We start from the raw sequence: 27,884 nt of genomic DNA, 5'->3' as shown, positions 1-27,884 counted from the left end.
GCCCTGTACTGGAAGGCTCCAGAAGATGTGGGACAAGGAAAGGTGACAAAGAAGTCTGAAGTAGACCCAGAACCAGCAGTGGAAGAAACTGGGATGGCTGCAGAGGACAACCGTGAAAACGCTGGCAAGGTCAGAGGTGCCTGTGCAGCTGCTGCCCCCAGGCACGTGCCAGCTCCCCCATGACCAGGGACTGCTCCCTGTCCCGAGTGCAGGCAGGAGCTGCTGCTCCCGCAGCTGTGAGCAAAGAGACAGCCCGTGGCACCCCATGAAGCTTGTTGCAACCAAGGCAGGAAGAAGAGGACAGTCCCACCACTACAGGCCTGGACCGTGACCCAGGAGTTCCTGACCACAGGGATGTGGGACAGACCAAAGCATCATGCTTGATAAGTCACTCAAATTATTGTTGTTTGCAAATGGAGACGCTAGCCTGGCCTTCCTGTTGTTCTGTGCTCTCGGCAGCAAGTGCCTGGAGACATTTGAAAACCTGAGTGCTCCTGACGTGCATCTGGAGAAGGTAATGTTTGCCACCAGATTGACAAGGCTGCTTTTAGCAGATATGGCTTTTGTCCCTCAGTTTCTCCCAGGTGTTAGATGAAGATTTCACCTCCCTGCCTCCTAAGAGAAAACCTCCACATGCCTTGGTGACAGCCCAGATCCTGTCCTAGCGACTGCAAGAAGTGCAGATGGTCGGGGTGGCAAAACTCTTTGCAGAACTAAGGGAAAGGGTGGGCAGGAGCAAGAAGGTTTGAGAGCTGGCCACTACTCCTGGGAGAAGCTTTCAGGGAAGAGCCTGCCCCTCATCAGAGCTCAGCTAGTTCTGTGATTATGTCCATTTGCCCATAATTATATTCATTCTGCTCAGTGCAGCACTAAGTCAGGTCTGCTGATCCCGGTCCAAACTCCTGCACCTTCCTGTTTGGATTAGGGTGCCAGCATGGGTTAAAAAATCAGAGAGTAAGTTTGCCTCAATATCTGATCTATCCCCTTCCTCCTCCCATCCCGCTTTGGGATATGCTGGTCAGCACCTCCCTGGGAGAGGATTAATCAGGAACAGAGAACTGGCAGCTGCCTGACAAGGACAAGATAGCGGCTCTGAGACAAGCTGCAATTTGGAGTCTCTTTCTTTGACCCTGGTACAAGTCCAGGACATGCTTGCCGATGCATCCCAGCACTGACACCCCAGGAGCTGGCACAAGATCAGCATCCCCAAGGCCACAGCTAGCTCTGGTCCCGATGTCATATTGCCTCAGCGCTGGAGCCATTTCTGCGGTGAAAGGCTGCCCATCCCTGTGACTCCAGAGGCAGCTTTAGCTCTCCCGCTGCAGAAAGGGCCTCCTCTCCACGTAAGCAGCTTTCACGTCAGGGTCCAGAGCAAGGCAACATGTTACCACCGTTCTAAAAGGGCAACGCTACATGTTTGCCAGTCGCTCCCTGGATAAGCAACAGCTACACCGCCAGCAGATCACAGGAGGGGCACGACAGGAAGGTGGGAAGTGCCGCCCGATCCTCCTGCCAGCTCCTGCCCCATTAGAGCAGCGCCTGTGCACGAAGCCGGGCTGAGCACCGAGCGAGGGCATCTGGGCATTTGTACCAGGGACAAGCCTCTGCAAGGCGGGGGGCTTCACCTGGAGCCTGGGCACCTCAGCAGCTGTTACTGCCACGGGTAAAGGGCACCAGCTCTTGGCAACAGAAAGAACTTGTGAGGGCGCAAGAGGGAGGTGAACAGGGCTCAGATGTTGAAGGGAGCCAGGAGCAGAAGCAATGGGTAGTTTACAGAACAGGGCATGGCTCTGAAAAGCTATTTTCCTGCTTGGGAGCCCAAAAGGAAGGAAAACCCTGGCTTGAATAACCTTGGGGGTTAACCAGCTCCTTCTACAAAGTAAGAGCAGATCCAGTCTGTGCTACCCAAGGAAACGTGCGTGCCCAGTTATAATCCCTTACTGTGAGCCCAAGGGTGGGTGAGCAGTAGGCTGGCTCCTAGTTCTGCCCCTGAAAACACCTCGTGACTCTGCAGGGGCCAAGACGACAGTCTCCATCATGCCCAAAGGCCATCGCACACAAAGAGCAGCCAGCAAGGCATGGCCTGTCAGGCCTGCTCAGTGTCACAAGGAACATTCAGCAGCAAAAAGATGCTTTATAGAGCACCATTTCTTATCTCTTGAATCCTGTGACCACCTAACCTTCTTGGAGGTGGGTGCTGGGAATCCATCTTTGTTCTTTCACAGCATTGCCACAATGCCATAACCAAATGAAATATAGCTTAAGTATTAAGTAGAAGAAAAATGACTATTTTGTTTGCTTCCTTGTGTAGGCAACAGAGCATGCAAGAGCTTTTGATCTTTTCTCCCTTCCTCAGCCACTGTCCACAGACCACCTTCCAATACCTTTACAGGCCACTGGCTTTCCAGGAACCACAAATTACAAAACACTGGCAGAGTATGATAATCAGAGCATGAGCTATGGGCTCACCACAGGCACAGTACTCAGGTTGTCTCTCATGGGGCATCCAGACCAATTCTTACGATACCCCTAATATTTTAGAGGATGATAAAACATGAGCTTTGTCCCTGCAGACCCACTGGCAAGGCAAATCCTTTACTTACAAAAACAAACAAGTAACCAGCATCCCTATTTCCCAAGTCCCTTGGACCCTATTATCTCAAGAAGTCTAACAATGACCGTTCCCCTGGCCCCCCAGTCTTTTAAAAGCTCCACAAGGAACATGATGAGAAGGGAGCCCTCCTCTCTGCAGGGACAGGCAGCAACACCACGTAGTTCATAACACACTCGGCTCTCTGCCTGCCCCACAGGGAGGGGTGTGCAGGGCTAACGTGAGCCCTGCTGCCCAGATCCCTGCAGCCTCCGCATGACTTCTTGTGCTTCCCCTGGTTAGCAGCTGCCTCAGCCGTGGGTGGAACTACTCTGGGTAGCTGTTTCCATTGTAACTCCATGAAGGGCGAGGATGGCAAAGGTCTTGCTATAGCATGACAGACCCAACCGCTATTGGTCATAGACATTTCAGCCAGACAAAAGCTTATTTCCACATCTTGCACTGTGCAATAAATTATGAAACCCTTTCCCCTATTGCCCGCGTCCATTTTCTGGTTAGTTTTTTTAGCTAATATAATTAGAGACACGTTCTTCTTTCACAAGCACTGCAGGGAATTGGCTTAACACCATTGTGCCCCCCATCTAAAAGAAGGTGGGCGAAGAACACTTCCTGGGTTCCCATATTAAACTAATCACAGCATTTCAGACCCCTCTGGCCCCCCAGAGTTCAATTCTGTCATGGTAGGAAAGATGCAGCAGTTCTGTCAAAGCCAGCCTTCAGCTCACTGCAAACCTTCCAACTCACACAAAGATCCTCCGAGACCAAGCAGAAAGAAATATTGGCTTGGAGGGAGAGAGGCAGCAGCACAATTACTTGCTCTGCTCATTTTAAATTCCACCATTTAAAAATAAGGGGGGGGGGGGGGGGGGAGGGGAGGGGGAGAGGAGAAAGAAAAAAATAAAGGCGGTGTGTGTGGTGGAGTCTACAGATACTAGTAGCTACCTAACATGGCATTGCTAATAAGAGACTGGTATGTTGATCGCACAAATGAGGGCATACACCAGCAAACGAGTCCTGCTCAGCCATGTATCTTCTAAGCTCCAGCCCTGCACAGATATGTGGCAGGCAGCAGCTTACCTGGAGGATGGACTGCAGAGGCTGGGGATGAGACCAGGCATTGAGGTGCCCCATTCCCCTGGACAGGCTGGCTGCTAGGGGATATCTGGCACCCCTTTTTCTCACCCCAAATAACCACATGCAGCAGGAAACCCCAGGAACCTTCCCATCCCATGACTGGTTTCCTTAGCCCACGCACTGGGAGCTGCCTGCAGCTCTCACTCCCACATGCAACCCAGAGGTCCCTGTCTCACCCCCAGCCAGCATCCAGCCCAGAGGCAGTAAATGAGCTGGAATACCTCAATATATTTGTTACGTTTTTCATGCTTTGATTATAGCTGGAAAGGTTGGGGTTTTTTGCAACTTCTCCTCATTAATTAAACATAGAAAGGAAGAGGGGAGCTCAGCTTTGGGAAAAGAGGACAAATACTTAAAAATCAAAGGTTAGCCCTTTGAAAGAATCCTAGTTGCATTTCCTTTCAAAGACACTTTAGTTATTAAAAAAAAAAAAAAAAGAAAAAAGCAACAGCAAAAACATAATTTGCCAGGAAACAAACCAAAAGATTAAAAGCAGGTACTCCAATCTGATGCCCTACCCTGGTTTATTTCTCCTCTGCTTCATTCCCTCATCAAGGCACATCTGAACCAGGCACTTTGCTTTCTTAAGGCATCCTTACATCATCATCTTGCATGGAAATTCAGCCTGCCAGGCTGGTGTTTGTACAGACCAACAGATCTCCAAAATCAGATAAAAAGGAAAATTTTAAGAGAGTAACATGGCTCCACAAGCAGCATCACCCTCATTACCCTCCCCTAAGCAATCTGTACTGGGGGGGGCGGGGGGGGAATGAAAAATAATAATAAAAAAAAAGGACCCTACTTCCTGTTGAGGTCTTACCAAAATGTCTTAACTATGTCTCAGCTATGTCCCAGAGAAAGCAGCAAGAAGCCCATTAGCTACAGAAACATCAAAAAAACAAAATCCAGTGCAAAAATGTTGAAAAAAAATTGGCCTTAAAGGGTGGAAAGTCTTTATTTTCTTGCCCAGCAGTAGAAATCTGTTCACAAGGGGCCAAGCAGGTTTCTCACAGAAAGCTCCATGTCTGCTATGGCAGAGATAAACATCATCTTTGTTTAAACAAAAGCCAGAAGGTTAAAGGAAGGGAGAACCAATGAGTAATAGACCCTCAGCTCTTCCCAGCAAGGGTTCCCTTTACTGTCATCCTCACTCCCAGTCACTCAGAGCAACAAAACCCCAACACTAGTTTTGCTCAGAAAGAGCTGTGGGGCACTTACCTTGCTTCTGTGCAGCAATGAGGACAGGGAAGTCGCCAAACAGGAAGACAGAAGGAGGCTTCTGTGCTGGACCCATCCTGCAGGGCAGGACACCAGCCCCTGGCTGTGTGCTCCAACCCAGGTCAAAATATTAAAGAAAGACAAATCTTCTTGTTAGAATTCAGGTCTCCTCTCATTGTTCAAAGCAGACAGCGTTCAAATGGGTTTCACCTCTAACAAGAGGAAAAGCAATGGTCTGGCCCCCTCTGCTAAAAGCCAGCTGCTAGAGAAATCAGGGAGGTCCCCATACTTTCACTCTGCCACTCATGCAACGCATGGATTTCAGAAATATCCCTTTGCTTCTGCCCTTACCTCTGCAAAGCAAGAACATCTTAGCCAGACTTTTAGCAAAGAGATGAAATCAGGGAAACTGAGAGTCCTTTCAACAGGTATAAACCAAGAACCTTCCCACACAGCACTCAAACTCCCATGTGCTGCCTGTTTGTCCTCAGCCTGTGCAAACAATTATCCCCTGATTACTTTTGCTCGTTTCCCCAGCCCTTCCCACCTGAGAGCCACAACCAACAGTTGGGGCTTTGTTTGGGGTCCCTGGGAACCCATGTGCTGCAGGAATGTGCTGCACAGCCAGCAAAGCTCCTATTCAAAGCTGGGCATGAGCTTCTCAGGAGCTCACAGTGAAAACATCACCTTTTGATAGGCTGGAGATAAACACAAAATGTTGTGGCTTAAGGATAAATTTTGTCAGGAGGCTATTTCCGTTAACAGAGACAGGGAGATCCATGCATAAATGAAACAGCTGCACACATTGTGTCTAAGATGAAAAAAAGGTTCTGCCCCTGAGCTCCAAGGAATTCCTCAGCACAACCCTCAATTCAGCCACAAATTAGCCCTAGCCCTTGTGTGCCTCCTGCTCACCCTGCTGTTCCGTATCTAGCTTCTCTCCCGTCTCCCCTCCCACATCCCTGAAGGCTTCACTCCTGATGTTGGCTTTCCTGGCTTATTTTCAGCTGGCCTTACTTAACTCCTTCCTTTGAAGCAATCCTTTCCTGCCCCCTCCTCCTCTGAGTCACGCTCTTGCTGTCAGGATGTTGCTCAGTTTAAGTAAGCGAGCTTATGGCCATGGCCCTGCACTCCCTTCCTCTCTTGGACTAGTTATGTTCAGACATGGATTATGAAGTCTTAGGTAGTAGGTCATCTCTTTTTTTTTTTTTTTTTTTTTTTTAACCTTTAAGTGAATCTCTGTGTTCCCGGTGTTTTTCTGCAAAAGCAATGAAAAAGTGCTTTACTCACGGTCTTTTTAAAAGGTCCCTTAGATATGGTAACCTGGTGGCTCCATGATTAGCTTTTTACCATTGCGAGCTGTGGGGAGGATGCACTTGTGTTCCATCCTGTTGCTTGTTCCTCCAGAACAAACTGTGAATTTTGTCAGCAGCTCTGCAGCAACTGTATCACATGAAGAGCTGCATGCTCTTCACCAAAGAGTAAGACCCAGATCTTAGCATAAAGGTGCACCCAGACTCCAACTCACCTTCAAGACTTCCCAGTAAAATGCACAGAAAATGCAACTACAAAGAAATTTACTGAGACGCAGTGGGGGCAATATATCTTTAATTTTTTTTGCTTTTGTTTTTTAGTATTACAGTATATTCTTATAAAAAGATACAGGTAAAAAGGACACTACAGGATTTGTACATTTAATTCACTTATAGTCTTAAACTGACTAAGAAATGAGGATACGCCAAGGCATTACAGCAGCACACAACTTCCCGCTTCCATAAGCAGCACTGTACTTTCTAGCTTGGCGTGCAGGGGCACCTCCCAAGGTGACCTGCGAGTTTCAAGCTGAGCAGGCTTCCAGGGGAGGGGAATGACTGAAGATGGGGATGGTTTGGTGTTGAGCGCAGAGGAGCTCAGGTACCTGACATCCCTTTACAATTCTCCTAAAAACTGCGAAGGTCTTCAAAGAGCCTGTTTAAAGGAAGCATGAAGCGGGGGAAATGGCTCATCACAGAGGCTTTTCTAGATTGCTTGGGTGAGAGCTCCTAGTGGCAGACAGCTGAGAGGACCAAGCCCTTTGCAAGCTCTGTGCAACATCTTGTAAACAGAGGAAACTGCCTCAAGGAGAGTGTTGATCCAGATGCTACTTTGAATTATGCTGGTGTAAACCCAGAGCAACTTGTACTGGTTACAGTGGATCTATTCTACATTACCACCCGTAACAGAAGACTGTTTTGGAAGCATCCAGACTCTCTTTTGAAACAAGGTGCCAAACCACCATGCTAGACTAACAGCATCCTTCTCAGCAGGCACAGTGAGCAAAATTGGGCCAACCTCAGGGGATGCTGGTCATCAAAACTACTGCTTAGAGTAGTAGATATATATATATATAGATATATATATATATATAATTTCTGTATTTTCAGCTGGTCAAATTGTGTTACACGGGTTGCCCTCTTCACCTTTGATAACAGAAACTGAGGTGGCCAAGGGAGGCTACCTGTTTGGATGGCAGGCAACCGTAAATCTCCTGTGTCAAGTGCAGAAGCCAGGGAGCCATGGCCAAACACCTGGTGATTGCTAGAGTTTCCACAGGTAGAAAACTAACCAGTAGAAAGATGTTGGGTTTGTGGGTTTTTTTTTTTAACCCCTGGATAATCTATAGAGAAGGAGTGGAGGAGGAAAGGGGGAAAGTAGAGGAGATCCTTCTTCCTTGGGCTTGAAGATAGGAAGGAATATTAGCTCTGAGGGAGGAGAACTGTCCCAGATTGTCCCACCAGCATGTTAACTCTGGTGAGAAGTTACAGGGCTTGAACCACTTTTGCCCATCTATCCAAGTTTCTCTGGCATTACGGACAGAATTTGTGTGGAAGGGTGAAGTTGGAACGAGAAACTGCACAGCTTAACTCTTCCCAATCTTTTCACTGTGATTCATGACGAGAAATAAACAGGTTTTACAGAAAATATATTAAAATATATTTAATATAAACCTGCATCAGTTCACCACATGCTTTCAAATGCATGCTTTCCCAGAGCCAGGATCACCAGGGACAGAGTGATTATGGCAAAAGGAAAGGGTTTTTTCTTCCCTCCCTTCCCACACCAAGACTGCTCAGATGCATCCCCTTGCCTAGCTCAGCTTGCTGCACAATAGCCAAGCCAGCTGTCTAGCCGGTGTAATGCCCTGGCACGGTCTCAATAGTCTTTGCTGTAATGCAGTGTATACATACAAACATAGCAAACTAAAATAAGGCAAAATAAATAGAGGTGTCAGATTTACAGGTTCCCCTTAGAGATTCCTAAAACCTTTTTTTTTTTTTAAAAAAAATCATATAACCCCCAAAAAAACAAACAAACAAAAAAATCCCAAACAACCAACCCAGAAACAAAACTGCATATATCATGTACATCATCAACTGTACAACTGATCTCCTTTCCCCTCACGGAAACTCCTGACACAAGCTTCTCCCATGCAACCCAGCTCAGAGTGTGAGCTTTCCTAAAGAAGAGGAAAGATTCAGCCAGAGGGGCTTACAGTTATGGAAACACCTGCCCCACAGTCTCCCACCAGGGCCCCTCACAATTCCTTTCCCTTCCTCAGACATTGTGAACACGTTACGAAAATGCTTCTGAAGGATGCCCAGGTCGTCTCCCTAGTGGGGAGTCTCACACCCCTGAACACTAGTCCTACTTCAGCTCTTGCAGGGAACGGGTCCCCAGACAGTAGCTGTGCTGCAGGGCATGGAAGGGCCTTGCTCCCCTGAAGTCACTTTACCTTGTAGCATTTCCAGAGACTTATGACCCATTGAGAAGAGTGACCCAGATCAAAGGCAGTGGGAGGGGGAGGGAGTTCTTCAGTCTTTTCCGGAATCATCCTAATGCAACCTGCTTAAGAACAATGCTGAGACACAGAGGTGAGTGAGCACTGGACCTCTAGGGACAAAGTCTGCAGACTTAGAGAGTACCTCCTCTTCTAGGTGTGAAGAACTTAATCATAAAGTTAGCAGTGACTACATTTCTGCAGGAAGCAGAACAAGCCCTCTATTATTACCTTCTTTCTCACATCTCCTCCTCCACTTATTTCTAAAGACAGAGTGATTTCACATAAAATGCTGGTGCTAAACACAGGTACAAGGACATCAGCAGACCCCAGCTCTTCTCCAGCTCTCAGTGCAATGAAGAGCTTATGCCTCAACGTTGTATCTCATGACTGCTTGCTATACCTGCTCAGGCTCTGCTGGCACTAGAGGACAAGAAATAAGATTTTAATTTCTCCTTCAGCACTCAGCAACTCCACCACAACTGCTGATGAAGAACAGAGCATAGATGCACTGACAGTACCCAAGAGATGAGAAGAAAGGACAAATTTGGCTTCAGCAAGAATCTGATGCCAGGCCCTAGAGCCAATTTTTTTCCTTATCTTCTGTGTGGCTAGCCTCATCTCATGCAGTAGACCTATTAATGGACCTCTCTGCTTGTCACCACTTACATGAAATCACTTCTTTGCCTCAGTGTATAACTGAGCTTTTCCAAAACCCTCTTTATGAACACTCACCACGGAGTCAGGAGCCAGGGGGGACTGTCCATCATGCTGAACAGAACACCATCACAGATTCAAAACAGGAGTCTGGGGCACTGGAGTGCTGAGAAAGTTGAGCTGCAATGAATCAGGGGCATAACTCTGAGCTTTCTGTCTGTCCCAGTAAGTATCCCACAGCTGATCTGCAGGAGTTGTGCAATCATTATTTGTGTATGAGTCAAGGAGGTGGCAAAATTACAGCAGCTTTCTTTGACTCTGTCAGTGTGGCTGGAGCACTGCACACCATCGTACAGGATCTCTTTAAATCAGGGCTCAGCTGTGTACACAGATGGACAGAGGGCTTACCACTCTCTCTGCTTTTGCTACATTTGTGGCCTGGCAAAGTGACTTCAGTTTCAAAAAGCACAGCACAAACCTGGTTTGACAAATACCAGGACAGGGGGGATGGGGGTGCGGGGGGATGCTGTATTTATATTGAAGGGGTTTGCCCTGAGGTGTTTCTTCTCTGACAGCACTGCCATGCTGACAGTCTGCCTTATCAAACAAGTACCTGGGGAGCAAGCAAGCAGCCGTAAATTGGACAGAGCCATGAGTCACATCACCTTGCACCAGGGCTGACCTTGGCATTACACCTGAATTTCTGGGTGAGTCCTAAACCCAGGGAGAACAAAGAGAGGAAAAAATCTACAATGTTCTAATCCCTAAAAGCATCATCTTTGGAATTCAGGGATTATCCAAATCTAAACTCACCTGTATACCAATTTGGCACATATTACCACCTCTCATATGGCTTACATGGCATAGGTTATATGGCATGCTTTAAAACAAGACAAACAAAAAGGGCTGGGATATAGCATGTCTACTTCAGGGAGCAGCAAGGAGCTTGTTAATATAATTTACAAGAGACATTTCTAAAAATCCATTTTGTAATTTAAAATAAAAATGCTTAAAAAAGTGAGAGTTTTTCTTAAACTTTCAAAACCCTTTATGAAATACAGTCTTTCTTCTACAAGGTGCTTGTGTCCACTGCAGTGGGCATTGCTGTTAATAGCTAATCCCAGAAGGGGAGCGGGATAGTAAGGGAGGAGAATGCACCCAGCTCTTGTAAGATACCAGCTCTTTACGATGAGTATTATTCAGAGGCGCGGCAGTCTGGAATGTCGTAAATAGGGAAATTCTGGGGTGGGAGACTCAAAATTCAGTAAACAATGAAACATTAGAGTTTAACAATTCTGACTTTTTTTGCTTCTTTCCATAGTTTACATAATTATTTTACTCTCAAAATGTTCAGAAAACCACCACAGTTTGCTTCTCCAATATCGGTTAGTATATAATACTGATCAGGCAGCGTGCATGGCAGAGGAAATTCTGTTCTGCAGACTTGGTGCAGAGCCTGAGGTTAAGTCACATTCAGAGAAAGATCAAACCAAATGATTAAAGTGACAAATAGAGCTTTTTTTCACTTCCCTGGGTTTCCTTGATGTTTTGTGCTGTTGACTGCTGATGCATAGGTGGATCCTTCTTCTCAAATGTTCCCTCTTTTCTTCCTGTCTAGGGAGGAGGAATCTATCACCATTTCTTTCTACTCCTCTTTTCCTTCTCCAGGGAAGATAATAAAAAAGAAAGACAAGGTTCAAAAAAAAAAAGAAAAAAAGAAAAAAAAAAAAGAAAAAAGAAAAGCCCATGACTGCCCACAGAATCCAATCAGTTTCCTAGAACCTTGAAGACATACAGAATTCAGGCCTCTTCTTGGGGTTCTTTGCTTTTTCACTGTGTGATTCATACATGTAGCTTAAATACAAATACTTTTTTTTTTTTTTTCTTATGGATTAACCCCTCTCCAAAGCCTCCTTGGCTTATACATTTCTGTGTTGTCCTGGAAAAATTCTCAGTTTTCATTATAGGATCCTCTGTGGCTTCATCCCAAGTGATCCCTTCAAAATGAAAAAAGGCTGTGGGCTCCAAGGCTCTCTTTTGACACCATTCGTATCTTACTGAGTTATGCGATTCCCCTAGGTAAGATTGGGGGGTGTGCAGTGAAGGTCAGCCTGTTAGACAGAAAGACCAGTTCATGCCAACAGCAATCACAGCTAGCATGAAGTGGAAAAGAAGTCTTATTTCTTGCAGCCAGCGACCCTGTTTGCTTTTTGCTACTTGTGACCTGCAAATGATACTAGGGAACTCCTGATTTCCATTGGGCTGCACTACAAAATCTTGCACAAACAGGTAAGAAATGTTCTGCTGTTTCCCTCCCAGCCTCCAGCAACAACAACAGGCTCCGCCGTTATATGCCTGTAACCCCAACCTGGCAGCGGCTCAGTTTTCTAAAGAAAAGCCAGAGCTTCTTTCCTAGAAGATGCATTTCATAGCTTCAAGGCTCAACCATCAACACATTCCGAAAAATCGCTTCTAGAAAAGCAGAATCCAAAAGACTTTTGCAAAGTACTTTATGTTGATCCTGATTCCTGAATTTCAGTTTGTTCCAGAACCTGATTACTTGCTTCTGAGCATCACTTGCTTTGAACAGTGTAGGTCACACAAAAATGCTACACAGAACATGAGACCAAAATAATTTCTCAGGTACTAATCAATGGCTTATAAAATCCAATTCTGGAAGGCAATTGGAAACCTCAAGAACCACATCTTGACAAGCCCCTGAAGGCCAGCCTAGATCTTGAAGGAGTGACAGGTGTTTACAGAAGCTCTGAAACGAGCCTTGCTTGTTATCAGCAAGATGGAGATCGTGACTGGTTTTTACTTTGGCACACAGAAAATCATCTTTCTCCAGCTGTGAGGCAGTCTGCAAGGCCCAAGTACTTTCTGTCATCACCACGAGGCCTTTGATGACACAATAAACTCCCAGAAGCAAATCTGTCAGCTCTGCATGGCCCAGTCAGAGGCCCTGCTGGCTCCACAGAGGCACTTTTATAATGGTTCAAATTAGGAACACAGAAGAGGGATGAGAGGAAAGCTGATCATGGAAAGGTAATATCTCTAGCCATGGACCAAAGAAATCCTTTGGGGCAGCTGTCAGCCAGGCACCATCGCACACATTCATCTTCCTTGTTTTGTACTTTTTCATCACCTTCTTTGGGTTGATTTTTTTCTTCCTCTTGTAATTAATAATTTAGCTTTGTCACCACCCGCTCCCGGCTTGTCTCTAAGCCTTGGTTTCCCGAACGCTTGCGGTTACGCTTCAGCTTGGATAAGTCTTTGTCAAAGACTTCACCCGACCTTAGTGCCGACACCAGGTCATCAAACTCCCCACTCTCTTCAGAGATGCTTCCAGCTTTTGCTTTCTTTTGTCGCCTCTCTTTTTCCCTCTGCTCTTTTAGCTGTGGAGAAAGACACAGAGGTTTAGGATTAACTAACCGAGATGCCAGACACTAGGTACACTGCTAAGAACCAGCTAAGATCCATCAGTACAGTTTAGGGGAAAAAAAGAGGTCAGGAGCTTATCCCCAAGGCCATCACCTGTGTCAAGAGCAACAGGCGACCTCACTGGGTTTCCCTTCCTCTGCACAGGCAAGCAGAGAGCAGGAGAGATGAGGAATGAGTAGCATCGTGTTTGCCTCACAAAGCACTACCACCCTGGCGCAAAGAGGACATATGGGAGCAGTCTATGCTGCTGCTGTTTTGCACTAATTTTATAGTAAGATGGTGCCAGCAAAGTAGCCATGTCAAATGACAGTCTACAAGTGATGCTGGCATAGGTAATTACCCAGCTTCTGGGACCAGGCTTGCAGTGACCTTAGTGTGTTAGCACCTACTATGCTGACAGTACCTAACCTAGTGAGTTTCAGGTTAGTTTGGATGTGTTTATACAAACCGCAGTCACAAATATAGTCATGAACAGCTTTGCACTTGGGGCATAGCTAGCTAAACTGACAGGCAGAAAGGCAGCAGTCCAACAGGAGGAAAAGGAGACAGGAAAAACCCCAGAAAGCACTATAACATAAAGCCACAAGCTGAACATATTAGAGAATAAAAATTATGTGAGATATCAAAACATCAACAGAAACCCTATTCACAAAACAGCTCATGTTTGGATGGAGGCAGCGTGTTGCAGCGATGGGAAGAGGAAGGCACACTGCCTCGACTCTGGAAAGATAAACTGGTTATAAATGCAAAGAGCCGTGAAACAAAACTGCTGATTTTACTAATCACTGGATAGGTCCACCTGTCAATGTGATGCCCTCAGTCTCCCTAGGGTGGCTCCAAGGAGCTCGGTTATCCTCCTCCACTGCTCTACTCCAAGGTGAGTGGAAATGGCAAGCGATGGATGTGGCTGTCGGGAAACAGGCCACTCACTCTGTGTGCTAGCTCTATGTTGCAGGAAGAGTGGTTCCATAAACAAACTGCACCTCTCTCACAGTGTATTAGGCTACGAAACCATCCTAGTGCTTTAACAGCAACTCCTGCACTTTCCAGGCTAGCCGAGAGGAAACTTGAGCCTAGGTCCTGGCATTTTATCCCTGTGCCCAACAGTAAGGCTGCTAGATCCTGGTGTTTTACCTCTCCTCTTCTGAAAGGCACAGGCTGGTGCTTTTGGCACAGCAAACATTTAAAGCAGCAACTCCCCACAGCGGGGCCTGGGGCCATGGAGGCAGCTGGGGTTAAAGCACCGGCGGGGGGGGGAAGGAGGCAGGGGACTGCTGAGCTGTTCTCAGGCCTCAGGAAGGGCTGAGGTTAGAGGGGGAGGCTGGTTCACACGAACCCCTGGGGACACACATGTCTGTCTCCCAGCAGCAAAACCAATGATGCACAAAAGCTCTCTCACCGCATCAAGGCCAGGCGCAGCCCCAGCAATCCAGGCATTAAGGCTGGCCAGAGAGAAGTACTGCCAACGTGGGCTGCAGTAGGTGCCAGGGCATTCACCGTGTCAGGCGACAGGCATGCAGGAGGTGATGGTGGAGTCAGAGCGGAAGGGGACCAGCTGGCAGGACGGGGAGAGATCCAGCTCCCAGAGCTTTTGCACAGAGCTTCAGTCTGAAAGCGGGATAGCCCAGCACTGGGCAGGGGCAGCAGCATCCTGCAAAGTGCCAGTGCACAACAGGCAGGGCTAGATTTGGTATCTGAATCCAAAAGAGGGTAATTTAGGAGCCAAACAGTATGCCCTTGAGAGCTGACAGGACAGCCAGCAGGAAAATGTCATCATTTGTGAAGAGAATGATGCCAAAGAGGGGTGGCAGGGAGAAGAACATAAACCAGCGACAGTGACAGGACAGGAGTGTTGGAATTGGCTCTCAACCTTTCTCTCTCGAGACAAGAAAAGGCAATAGAAGGAAAAACCTTCCTGTGCCCAGGTCCTCACCATGGCCTCCATGCGTGCCCTGCGCTCCTCTTCTTCCTTTTTCTTCCTCATATTCTCCAGATCTTGCTTGGCCTCTGCAAATGACTGCAAGAAAGTATCGAAGATGCCAAAAAATTCATCTGGCTGCATCTTCCCCTCGCTCTCTCCAAAATGCTTCAGTGCCTTGGCATACTGTCAAGGGGGCAGAAAACACAAGAGCAACAATTAGGCAGGCAGTTTGGTGAAGACAGCGAGGAAAGCTTATGAGTAACCACACATGTAATCCAATATCCTCTGAGCATTCATGCGGTGAGAGGAGAAACTACCCCCAGCAACAGAAGTGCTTCTCCTTAAGGCAGGTGCCTCTGTCCCTGAAGAATCTGTTCTCCTGGATATCCTTTGGGCAACACAGGGCAACTGTGCTAGAGAGCACTAGTTGTCCACTTACACAAAAAACCCCCCATGTTCAGTGCCTGAGGGTGATGGAGTAATTTCAGAGAATGACCGCCTGGCCACATCTCAGCTACAGCTGTGACCTAGCTGAGGAAGTAAGTAGCCTTAGTCCATCCTAACTACCAAACAAGTAGTTTTAGCCCATCCTTTCACCTTCCACCTTCCCCTCAAATCCACTTTTAAAATGGCTGGAGTTAGAGGGTGTTTTTTGCAATAGCATTACAGTCTGTCCTCTCGGAAACCTTTTGCCATGTCATCCATCACACTGGAGTTTTCTGAGTCAGGATGTTGCCTGGGAGAGAGGAGACTATGGACAGACATGGCATGAGAGAGGGGCAAGGAAAGCAGCCAGGGCTCCTGGGTAGACTTAAAAGAGAGTGAATACATCACAAGTGGCTTTTATTTTAAAAAGCAAATGTTGAGGCTGCAGGATGCATGCAGAGGCAGCCAACTGGCGGGACTTCAGTCACAGGGTAGTCCTGATTGGGATATGGTAAATTCACAGCAACCCCTGGCTTTTGGACATCAGTCCTGCAGTAGTAGTTGTACTCTCTTCCTTGCTCTCTCACACTCACAAGCACTCCTTTGTACTCATCAAAATGCACTCAAATACATGCATATATAGTTGTCAACAGCATGTACGCACGTGTCCCCTAAATCCTGTATAAGTATGCACATCCAAAAGCTGTATCATTGCCCAGCCACCTTCACTCACACATCTCTGTATTGCAACAGGCAGCACCAGCAACACATTCCAGGCAGTGCTGGTGCCCTCATGAGCAGCTCCCCTAGCAATCCCTGCTTGCACTTTAACACACCATCACTGAGCAGCAGAGCATCCTTACAGACCTCAGTATTTACCAAAGCAAACCCAGGCTCTCCCAGGCTATGGACTGCCATCAGACTCTTGTCTGTGTGTATTCAGCTCCTTAACGCAGCCCAACTTCCCTTTCCTTATGTGGGTGCTCTTGCAGAATGGAAAAGACAGTAAGAACGGTTCAGGCTCCAGTCCCAAGCACAAAATGAGTTTGGAAGCAGGACTTATAAATCCTCTGGCCCTGTACCAGGTAAAGCATAAACAAGATCTCCCAGTCAACTGCAGGGGGAAGAAATCTCCAAGGAAAGCAGCTTCCTTCTGGCACAGCCTGAGATATTCTGCATCTCCCCTCCTCTGCTTTCCCTGCCAGGCCCACAGAGCAGTTTGAAGCAATAGCTTCTTTTTTCTTCAAAAGGGCTGCATTCTCAGCCAGAAACAAACAAAGAAACCCAAAGTATCTGGGGGGAAAAAAACAACTGTTGGAAGAAATGCAAGTTCCTTTGAGCTACCAAACATGGCAGGAGTTGAAGGAAGCACCACAGCAGCAAGTCATGGAGGGACTTCAGAGTACAGAAACAGCAACAGATTATTCTCTGGTTTAACTCCTTTTCTGTGAAACCTCTGAAGACACATATATACGCACACTGATTTCCTCTCCCCACCCCTCTCTGCATGTACGTATTTTCTCTGTATATAATGTACACATAGACTTCTTGAATATTAGGAAAGTGCAGCAGCCTCACAATAATCCATACCGACAAGCATAAGCTTTTCAGCAGAGAGAATAGAGGCTGTCAATATCGCAGAGGGAGATGAAGCACCTCCATGCTCTATATTTTCTTAGCTTGCCTGCTCCAGCATGCCAATCAGCCAGGGGAGCAGGAACGTCAGAGAAGGGTTTCAGCACAGGCATTGCCACTGTCGCTTGAGCACTCATTGCTCACAGATGTGCTACCTGGAATCTCTTCCCACTTAACTTGTGGTTAACTCCTATGAAAATGGTAAATAAGGTGCAAATTAAAAGCAATAACTAGAGCTGCTAGCTAAAAGGAAGGCTTGTCCACCTCCTGCGAAGCCTGAGTCCAGGGGCAGCCCACAGGAGATGGCCACTGTACCTAGCCGTGCATGGCCTCCGTCCTCTGCGTTCCTCCAGTGCCCAGCAAAGGTGAGCGAGGGGGCGCACAGCTGGTTCGAGCCCATGAATGCCCATAGGGGTTTCCCAGCCTTTCACAGGGGCTGGGGGTTGAAAAGGAGGGGGTCTTTGCCTGGGGCTTTTGGATCCTCCATACATGGAAGTCTCCATTAGAGGGTGGTGTTGTCTGCAAATGTTCTCCACATGGCCTGTCACCCAATTACCAGCACCAGCTAGTTCTTGTCACACTAGCAGAGGGGCTTTTGCCACTGCCTCCCCACCACCATTCAGAGGAGGAAGAGTGTTGTTGTGCTGGAAAGACCCAGCAGCCTGGGAGCCTTCCGGAGACACTCATGAGAATAAGGTGTTGCGGTCTCTAAGCAGCAGCAAGCAGGGGGCTGTGAACAGGCCCGTCTTTGCTGCCCTGTGACATGGCCTAGTAGGTCACGCTTACTGTAAAGCAGTGAAAGATGAAAAGCAAAAATCTGTGAGTTAGAGGTACTAAAATAACTACAAAAAAAGAAATCTGCAGTTCACTGAAGTAAACATTTTCCTCTTGTCTCTACGCCCTCCGGGAAAAAGCTGACTGAGCAGAGGAAGGCAAGTCAGGAGATCCAGTCTCTGCTGCCAGCTCTGCCCATGATGTGGCTTGGGAACTCATGCTCCCTTTCTGAGCCGTCCTTTCTCCATTTCTTAGAGAACAGAAAGTGTTGCCCCGCTAATCTGATATAGGAAACAGCAAAAAAAGTTGCTCACATCTCTAGGGCACTACGTCAATTCAGTGCACTATTGTAAAGAAAGCCACACTGGCTTTTCACTGTTTAAACTGCAACAGACCTCTCTGTTTTTATTACTTCTGTTTCCCTAGCTCTGGTTCTGCAATCACGTGTGCTTTTTCAAAGCAACAGTGCCAGGATGAGGGGCAGCAAACTGCTGGAGGCAGCTTCCCCAACCCTGGTACGAAGCCCTACCTGCCTACAGTGGCTAAAATCACACTGTCTGCCTTGCTCAGGGCGTAAAAGGCAGTATGGCACAGACCGAGGTGCTCTGGACCCCTGCCCCCTCTTCTGCTCTCTGCTGCAGGACCTGTGTCATCCTGTACAAATCACTCAACTGCTCCATGGGCAGATTCTTTGCCAAAGAGTACCTGCTCTTGTACACAACTGTGAAATCTGTAGCTAAGTCCTCGTACGTGCAAAACCCTTCCCCAAATTTTGTGATGTGTTGTAATACTGCGTAACAGGAGCCGAAACTTGCTTATTCTTGAAGTCATTTGGGGACAGACGACATAGGCAAAAGCAAGATGATGGAAAACTGTGTTCCAGCAGGTTTTCCACTGTAATACAGGATGGTATCTCTTTTTTTCATTAAAAAATTCATTTCCACACCATAAGGGCCCCCAAGCTCCATGATATAACAGGTCGATGAGTTCAGTGCCAGCGCTGCTTCCTCTGCCAAACTTTCCACTGAATTCATCCTCTTGCCAAAGCAAATCGTTTAGACAGTTGTTTATTTTAAAAAGCCATTTTAGCAAGGAGAGGGAAAGCGGGACAGCAGCACACACACTCTCTGCTGTACTTGCCAACGAAATGCTAAACAGTGGCAGAGGAGCTCTGGAAACGGCAGGAATAGGACTCTATGAGGAGGAGGAAAAACAGCCATGGTAAAAATTTCCTGCTGTCTGCCATTGCGGGAGAAGCCAATGCACGAATGAATTATAACATGTAGCCATGCAACACGAACTGTCTTCCCCAGAGAAGTAATCTTGAGTTTGCTGTTATGAAGGCTCCAACCCACACTGAGGCAATTCAAATAAATGTCTGTTCTCTTTATGGGACAGATTGAGATCAGTTAATGGAAAGAGCCCAGCCAATTTCAGGCAGGGCTGGGCCCAGCTCTCCTTGCACCTATATGCTCTTAAAGGACTCTCCCAGGAGTGACTTTGGCAGCCCCAACATTGAGATACAGGTGCTATAAACATTTCTGATACGTCAGATACCAACCTGCCCTGAAGCATCTGCAGTTCTAAGTTGCTGTGCGACAGCTATGTAATTTATTTAGCAAAGGGCTGTTGCTGACAGCAGTCTGTGGTGCCAGCTCATGCCCTTTGTAACACACCTTGTCTTGACTTCCTCAGTCTCCATCCTGCTCCATTCCTTATTTGTTAGCCCCAGTGGCTGACAGAAAATACTAGTCCCCCACGATGAATGACTGAGGCGCACAGCTTGTAACTGGCACTTGGACTACAGCATTTCTGTGTGCTTCAGAGCATTCTGCCGTTAATGACTATTTTCTTAAATGGATTTTGGCTCTCACTGTCCTGCGGTTCTTCGTTCTTCAAAACAGTTACTGTATGTGCTAAGCTTATTAAATGCACATGCAGAATCTGAACTCCTTTCTCCATGATGACAAACGGCCTGCTTGAGAGGAGCTGTCACGAGAAAGACTGGGGATGGACACTTTTCCTACCTGCCTCATCAGCCTTGCCCAGGCAGTGGCCTCCACTGTGCCTCTATAGGGAGGCTTAACTGTGATATTCATCATAGCAATGGCAATACCTGACTAAGCAGACTGTGTTCTTCTGGGAAACATCCAAAACATTTTTTAAAAAGGTCTGTTATAAACCAAGCACAAAATAGAACAATTACAAAGCAGTCTAAGTGATCTAAGTTCATACCTGTCAACATTTAAGTATGTTGTAAGGCTTCATATAGGGTGAATGTCACCTTTTTCAAATAGGAAAATAAAATTCATACCATGGGAGGTCACTGTTCCTCTGCCTGGGCATTTTCATTGCTTCCCCACAGAAACACAGGGGAAAAAATTCACAAACAAAATTCAACCCCATTCTGTTCCTCCTGTTGTAAAAAAGTCAGGTTTTCATCTGTTCAAGCATGTAAAAAGTGGTGAAGGATTCCAGGGCAGAATTTCACTTTCTCCTGCCCCCACCTCCCAGTTTATGGGAAATGGCAGAAAACATTATCCCTTGATCTAATCTATATATTCCCTTATAAAGTGTCATTGAAAGTGAGAAAAACACAAAAAGAACAAGAACCAGCTGTGCTAGGGAGCCTGTTTAAAGAGCTGGTCTAAGGGTCTAAGTTTTCAATCAGCTCTTAACGAAGCCATCTGTTTACGGCATGAAGATAAGCACAGTTACAGGGCGTCCCCTGCAAACATGGATGCCTGCATCTGACAACCTGGCCCTTTAAATTTAAAATATCACTTCCTCCCTATGGCCACTAACTGTAAATGGTCCTGTTTAAGTAAAAAAGGCCAAAAAAAGTACTGCACAGGATGGTGTAAAATATCCTCTACCAAGAAGGTCAGCACCACACCTTGGTAATTGATTGTTTCCATAACTAAAAGGAATAAAGAAATCTTTTGCTAATACTAAAGACATTAAAAAAAAATTAAAATAAACTTCCCAGGTTTGAAATGATAAGTTGTATTGTTTTAAATCCCAGCTGAGAAAACATGGCTCTGATTAACTCATGGCAATCAATTAGCTACATCTATATTTAGAAGGATGTCCAACTCCAGCTGTTAAAACTAGGGCTTCATTATTATTAATAAATCTGTGAACCAGACCAATTCTTTCTGGGCTCACTAGGATATTTTTAAAAGCCCTTCATCTCCCACTACCTTTTTTTTCCACTTGCTTTGCTCTAAGAAATCAAAAAAGAACAGAATAATCAGATGTCTTGGTCCCTCTCTTCCTTTAATTGGCTAGTTATAGTAAGTTTCCATGGTAAGAAATAAGTTTGTGAATCAACAAGCACAGAGAGCCCATTGAGGTTGGAAGATGTTATAGGCTTCGCAAAGCACATCTGGTTTGTTGAAAATTTCCAGCTTTCTTCTTCCTTTTCTTCTTCTTTAAGAAAAATGAGGGAAAAGAGGAAGAAGAGAGGGGAAAAACAATATGAGGCAAACATGAGAAATAGCTCAACATTGGTAAGGACAGACAGTTCCCTTTTAGGAGTCCAAAAGCAGCTTTTTGCCAGTGGGAGAACCAAAGCCATAGGTTGAGCAGAAGCTGGAAAGGCATGTGTTCAAACATAGAAAGGGTGTGTGAGGAGAAGGTAGAGAAACGTTTCCTAAGCATGTTATAGTCATTAAAATAAAATATCTCTTCATGTCAAGTGCTTTATGTTGGCTATGTCTAAAAAAGTGTGCAACAACTTCCAGACATATTGGTCTGTCTGTAGGGAGATTCTCTGGTTATTCTTAAAGCAAAAGAACAACATTTTTCCTGCAAGTGCCTGACCAAGAAAAGCTGCGTTGCTGTGCTGGACATGTACCACTTGCTGGTTTTTAACCCACAACTGACCTTGTAAAGAATCTGCACTGGGTTTTTGTCCTAGCATGCCAAAAGAAAGGACCACCACCATCTATAACACCAAACCAAAAGCGGGCAGTCTAAGCCAAGGACAGAGTGAATTTGCTTCCAGAAATGTGCACCTAACTATAATGGAGTTGAAAAATGTACCCAGTCATAAAACAGAAGCCCCCAAACCATAGAAAACTGAGCTTTTCTCAGTAAATTTAGTGGAGGCATGGAATGTAAAACACCGGTTTTGTGATTATAAAGCCAGTAAGGTGTGAATATTATTATGTTGGAATGGTTTGAATCTTCTCAAGCAACATGACAACAATAAAAAAATTAGGCACGTTATTCACAAAATTTCCTTACAACATCGACAAGTGTTAGACTGCCCAGCTTTGCCTTCTGAGTGCTGTAATAACTGCTGCCCCACTGGCATTTACCAGGGCACCTAGCTCTGGGTGACAGCCAGTAGCTCCTGCTGTTCGCAGCTGCAAGTCGGTACTACCAAATTATCTCCACAGCAAGGAAATGCTTTTCGATTACAGAATGACATTACCGTGGAGTGACTGGATGAGTAAGGAGTCTTACCGTTCAGATACTCAGCCTGTATTTTGCTTATCCTTCAAAATCTAAGGCCTACCAATCCAACAGCACAGGTTTCATTAATAATACAATAGGTCCCTTAATGCTACAAGGACTGACACCAGTGGTCGAAACAATTCAATCCAAAAGAAATCACCCATTTGCTTTATAAAGCCAAGCTCTTTTAACATGCCAGCCAACAAGGGCAGATTTGCCATTATGTCTCATTTACTTTAGAACTTGCTCTTCTCTAAACATTTTCATATGCTTATGATCTTTTCATATAAATTCTTCCTCATTCAGATGAGAGAGGAATATGTGCCAGACTCCAATCATCAGCAAAGAACAAGCACCTCCTTAGTTGTACAAATCTGGTAATGGAGATGCAGACAGTGAAAGGACTAAATGATCACAGCAGCACCTGAAGAGTAACATGCACACGATGCTGGCAGTGTAAAAAGGATCCAAGAACATCAGACAAACCACGCACGTTTGGGATTCCTATCCTTGCAATGCAATACAAGCAGTAACAGGAAAACATAACTGGAAAAGATCAGGTATTCAGGGTTACCAAACTACTCATTTTGCATATTCAAAGGAAAGAAATGAAGCACAAATTCCCCAGCTGAATGAGCAGAATGGGATGAAGTCAGAAGCAGAAGGTAAAATATATGAGGTCACTATCAGTAACCGCCAAAGGACCTCTTTTTGAAAGATTGCTTAAAAAGGCAGTCCCTTCAATATTACGGCAGTGTGGTGTCCTGCTACAGATGTTGCCATTACAATTCTATGCCAAACATGGGTAATGTTAAGGAAGATTCGCAAGAAGTGTGCTAGAGCATTGAACCTCATTTAATCCTGAAATATATTCTAAATGGCTATAGACCAGATTAGGAAAAGTAAGAAACTTCAGCCTAACCCACTTTCAGTGTCTATTATAGTTTTCACTACAGTTTCAGCATCTGAAATTGCTGCTTCCACTTTGATTCAAGCTTTTGACTGAGACAGTGAAACCCCAAACACTTCAAAAGGTGTTCTTACCTTGTCTCTAGCTTCGTTGAGAAGGTCTTCTAACTCCGAGAAGCTGAAACTGGCCACAGTGATGAAATCGCTCATGACAGGAACGAACCTGTCCCCTGATTCCCGCATGCGTCTCTTTTGATAATCCAGTTCCTGAAAAGGAAGAAGTAAGAGATACAGACAGACAAGCATCAATGATACCTCACTGACAAGGAAGGGAGCAGGGAAGCCCATCTGTTTAATTCAGTGCAGAGCTCTCCTCCCACTCTGCACACATTCATCCAGAGCTGTAACTCAAAAACCACTTTTTCATTAAGTCAAAGGTTTTGCCTTTTCAGCATGAGCAGGAAGGTTAAGGTGGGATGAAAGAAGGTCTTAGTTATGGTTTGCTTTATCCTCAAGCAACACCTCCAAAGAAAGCCATCAACATGCTGAATTTCTACAGCAACTTTATAATTTAAGCATTCAGTATATGAAGTGCTGCTTTTTATTTTTCCTATGCAAAATGACAAATAATAGAGAACTCAGATTGTGTAGCAAGTGGATTTGGAATTTTTTATACTGAATTTCCTTCCATCTTCTCTTTCCATGGTGACTCAAAAGGGAAATGTGTACATGTGTGAACAGTCTATAGAATTCCTAGCTCTGGATCTCCCCTTTAGTTCTCTGAAAAGCATTTAGGTGGGCAGCAAAAAGACATTCAAAATTGTTTCTCCCACTGAAGAACAAGCAGAGAATGTCAGGTGCAACATTTGCTAGCATCATGCTGACCAGTAACCATTAACTTGGATGTCGTAAAAGTCACAGTTATAAACTAAGGCTATTGGCGATAAGATTTATGGGGGAAAGAAAAACCAAAAGAAAGAAAGAAAACCATAGGAAACTAAGCTTTACTTGTCTACTACCTACAGAAAAGGAAAAAAAAATGTTTGAGATTAATTCTTTCTGGCTCATGTTTTCTAGTTTTAAGCCAAGATTACCAATGCTATCTCTTCCCTTACTCTATTCACCATGTTTGTGGCATGGAAAGAGCTACAGAGTTCCTCAGAATGACCAAGTTACAGTAAGACTGACAGTCTCCCATCCCTGTGCTTGGCTTGTGTGCTGCTGACAGTCTCATGGGAATAATGAAATCATAATCTGGGCTTCATCTTTATTCTCAGCTGAATAATCAGTAGGAATGATAAAACCTTACTTTCTCTGTAGGGAAAGCAGCATGAAACAGTAGGTCAAGTTGCAATCTGACCCTCTGTTCCCTTTGGAAAAAAATATTTTTGTGCTGGCTACAGCTCCAGTTACATGCATGTTTGATGCTCTCTGTTACTGGTCATCAAAATACTGGCTCACAGAGCCAATTGGGGAGGTTTATACGCATCTATGTTGAGAAACTCCTTGGGACTTGCTCAACAGCACTGCTGAATGCAAAAGAATTACTTTGGCCATCAACAAAATAAAATCAGATGCGATATATCTTCTGGTCTGACGTGAGCTGGAAAGACAACGTATTCACTACAAGGAAAGACCACAAGGCAGAAAAGGGGCAGGAAAAGCAATAAGCAGATGGCCAGAGACAAGTCCACATTAAAGAAGTGCTACTTCCCCTGCTTTATATCCAGTGGTTTTCCTAACACATCACAAGGGACGGTCCCAGCAGCACTGCTCAGTTACATCACTGTGCAATGAACTGTCTCTGTGTTACAATCACTATGAATAGGACCGTACAAGTACAAGAGAAGTCATTTCACATGCTTCTAGAATTATGCACTGTTTTTTCAGCCACTCTTTCCCATTCAAATTTTTAAGTTAATTCTAGCTGAAAGTTGCTCTACCCCCTGCTTCCCTGCTTCCCCAAGCAGGTGAGTATAACAATTCTGTCATCTTACTCACTGTTGAAAGCTATGGCATTTGGGACTGCTATTGGAGAGCAATTTTTTCAAAGTAAAATTAAGATGAGATGGTCTGCCCTTCAATTTCAAATTCAGTCCTTCCCCGCAGAATAATTCTTCAAAGAAAAGAAAAAATATAAAAAATAAAAGCCACACATGTTACCAGCATGACTATGTAATCAGCCCCAGAGCAATGCCAGAGAATAAGAAATTCTTCTGTATCTTCTGGAAATGGCCTCTACAAATGATAACAGCACAGCAGCAGAAACTAGCACTGCCCCTGGCAGGCTGGGCTGCTGGTCCTCTAGAAAAATGAAATGATTCAGCCATGGCAGTTGTTTCTGAAGCGGTGGTTACGATCTCCCTGCTGGGTGAGAGAAGGGCTGTGCTGACAGAATTAACTTTCTGCTTTGGAGAAGACCAAGAACTATTTAGCTATCCTTCTGGGAGCATCCTACACAAAGGCAACAGCTGCATGCATGTCTTGAAAATTAGTACGTCTTATTTTTAAAAATAAGCTGCAAGTCCAGGAAAGCAAAGGGTTAGTAGTACCTTTAAGAACATCTGACTGTGAAACTATTTTTAGCTTTCTATTCTTAAGGGGCCTTGAAGAAACTTCTCAGCCACTGGAGCCAAGGCTGTGGTGAGAACACACTGGAATGGAATCAAGAATCACACCTTCTCCTCCTCCCCCTTCCACCTGACAGTGATCTTCTATTGTTGCTATAGTGCTGCTTTTTACACGCCAGAAAACCATGAATTGAGCAAGCAGACTGGGAGGTGCTGGCAGTCACAGATGAAAAATACCATGGCAGGGAAAAGTCTGAGGAGGGAAGATGGTGATTGAATGGGAAGGAGAGGTTGCCCATGGAACCCATGCATGGGAAAGAGATGGGCTCTAAAGGCCAAAGAACAAATAACCCAGTCACAGAAAGCAAAACAGAAGTAGGTACTCACATTTCAATGGGGGTAATTGTATGTCCCAGCCAAAACTGGGCCTCTGTTCATGTCATGAACTCCATGTCAGCCTTCCCTTTACAGGTGCTTTTAATTCCCAAACACTGGACTCCATGTATGCAGCACTATCTCTTATTGCTGCATTGTCCCTTACCCTGACAATCCAGAAATAAGGTTTGGAAAGTGTTTGGGTTTTGGGTTTGTTTTTTTTTTTTTCGTGGGAGGATCACTGTCTAATTACGTGATGGACTGCTGGAGACAGCCAGACAGCCTGGGGCCCACTGACAGGACAAAGATCCCTTCTACCCCCAGAGCCAAACAAAATTCAGGCCAGGTGAAAGGAAAATGAAGTCATCACTATCTGTCTCATAGTGAATGAGAAGGACTGGAGGGTCCTGTGTTAGTTCCTTGTAGATACATAATCCTTGCACAGAATCCACTCAATACAATTTCTAACAACTGGTCCCTTTACCAGCAGTCCCACTGCAGAATGCTTCCCATCTGGAAGTCTCCAGTAGCATTAAACTATTGTGAGTTGAAAAAGACAGGTGAAACATCCTGAAGATAGAGGGATGCTGAAAAGTGTGACTAATAAAACCATCCAAAAGGGCAAACAACAGCTAAACACAGTAGGGACCTTCTTGAGTTCCAGAGAGGTCTGCTTTGTCTCTCAGCACTACCCTTGCCTTAGTGTATCCAACAGGCAAGAGACACCAGCACCAACCTGAACATAGGATTCTCTTCCCACACTTGCAGAAAGAGATAATGATGTTCTTACAGTCAGGATATGTTTATCTGTGCAGATGATGGGAGACATTAAGGGACAGAGAAAGCAGAGTGATTTTAGCCTTTAATCTCTACTTTTTCAACTGCTGTACAAACACTAACTTGCCATTTCTCACATCAGCCCTTGTGAGAGGTAGGTACTTGCAGCTGCAGTCTCACAGAGAGGAGGGAAACACATGGGGTTGTTCAAAGCCACACACATCTGTCAATGGCATGAGCAAGAGGCAAATATGAGAGTTCTTACTGCCTGCCGCTGAACACGGTGTCCCTCTCTGTGCTCTCCCACCTCAGGAAGGCTGAAGTCCTTCCCCAGGAACAAACCCAACACGTTAACTGAAGGAGGCTTCCAGGTAGGGGAACCACAGCTGACACACAAACTTGCGACTCCAGTGAGCATTTAGGCCCACCTTTCATCTTTAACTCTTACAATTCAGTGCACAGAACTGCATCAACGCACCATTTGTACTTTTCTCTGTTGAGCTGGAAGGCTCTGCACTACATAAGTACAAACTGAACACAAGCAACCTAAGCCCAGCTTAAAAGGCTTTCATTAATAGCAGGGAAAAATATCATTGTTGCTTTGCTTGTCAGCTCAGCTCCCTCATCTTCAACTAGTATATCTTTGCCTTCCCAAGGAGTGCTTAGGATAGATTAGAGTTGCATATAGCAGTGTACTACTTGTTTACTACTAGTCCAATAGCCATGTGAAATACTTGCTCAGCAGCCAGCCATCCCTCAGTAAGAAAGAGCAAGAATTTTATTTCTTCTTGCAGTCCACGCCATTTGTCAAACTGTCCTTTTACTTTCCAGGCTGAGATCAAACAAGCTATTCATTAGGCTTAAGTCTGCTAAGATCATCAGCAGGAGCTCGACATGAGAAGTTTTTATTTGTTTTTTCTTGGTTAATGCATTCTGGAATGGAATGGAAAGGAACAGAAAAAGAAAGCCCACTTTCTCTTATCATAAAATATATAGTGCCCCTGATTCTGAGCGAGGTATTTTAAGTATGGCGCTTTGGAAACCTTCAGATACTTACAGCTTCAACAGCTTTCAATCCGGTCTTTATGTTGTTGACTTCCTTCTCCAGCTCTACGAGGCTGCACAGGAGACAGACACAGAGCAGATAAAACA

General features: G+C 45.4%; 1 protein-coding gene across 4 annotated transcripts in view; it reads right to left on the bottom strand.

Moving 5' to 3' along the window:
• Window positions 1–6,554: 6,554 nt before the first annotated feature.
• Window positions 6,555–27,884, bottom strand: part of DAAM2 (dishevelled associated activator of morphogenesis 2) — a 206,453-nt gene continuing 185,123 nt past the window's right edge. For all 4 annotated transcript variants that reach the window (XM_027788603.2, XM_005238672.3, XM_027788601.2 and 1 more), the window contains 4 exons: window positions 27,790–27,850; window positions 23,146–23,277; window positions 14,815–14,985; window positions 6,555–12,835 (listed from right to left, as the gene is read on the bottom strand). In XM_027788603.2, coding sequence (XP_027644404.1) covers window positions 12,620–12,835; window positions 14,815–14,985; window positions 23,146–23,277; window positions 27,790–27,850 — 580 coding nt within the window. In that variant the 3' untranslated portion in view covers window positions 6,555–12,619. The remainder of the gene's footprint in view (window positions 12,836–14,814; window positions 14,986–23,145; window positions 23,278–27,789; window positions 27,851–27,884) is intronic.

Source organism: Falco peregrinus, chromosome 11 (assembly GCF_023634155.1).
Source record: "Falco peregrinus isolate bFalPer1 chromosome 11, bFalPer1.pri, whole genome shotgun sequence".
NCBI lineage: Eukaryota > Metazoa > Chordata > Aves > Falconiformes > Falconidae > Falco > Falco peregrinus.
Note: the sequence above shows the minus strand (reverse complement) of the source record. Positions and strands in the feature narration are given on the sequence as shown.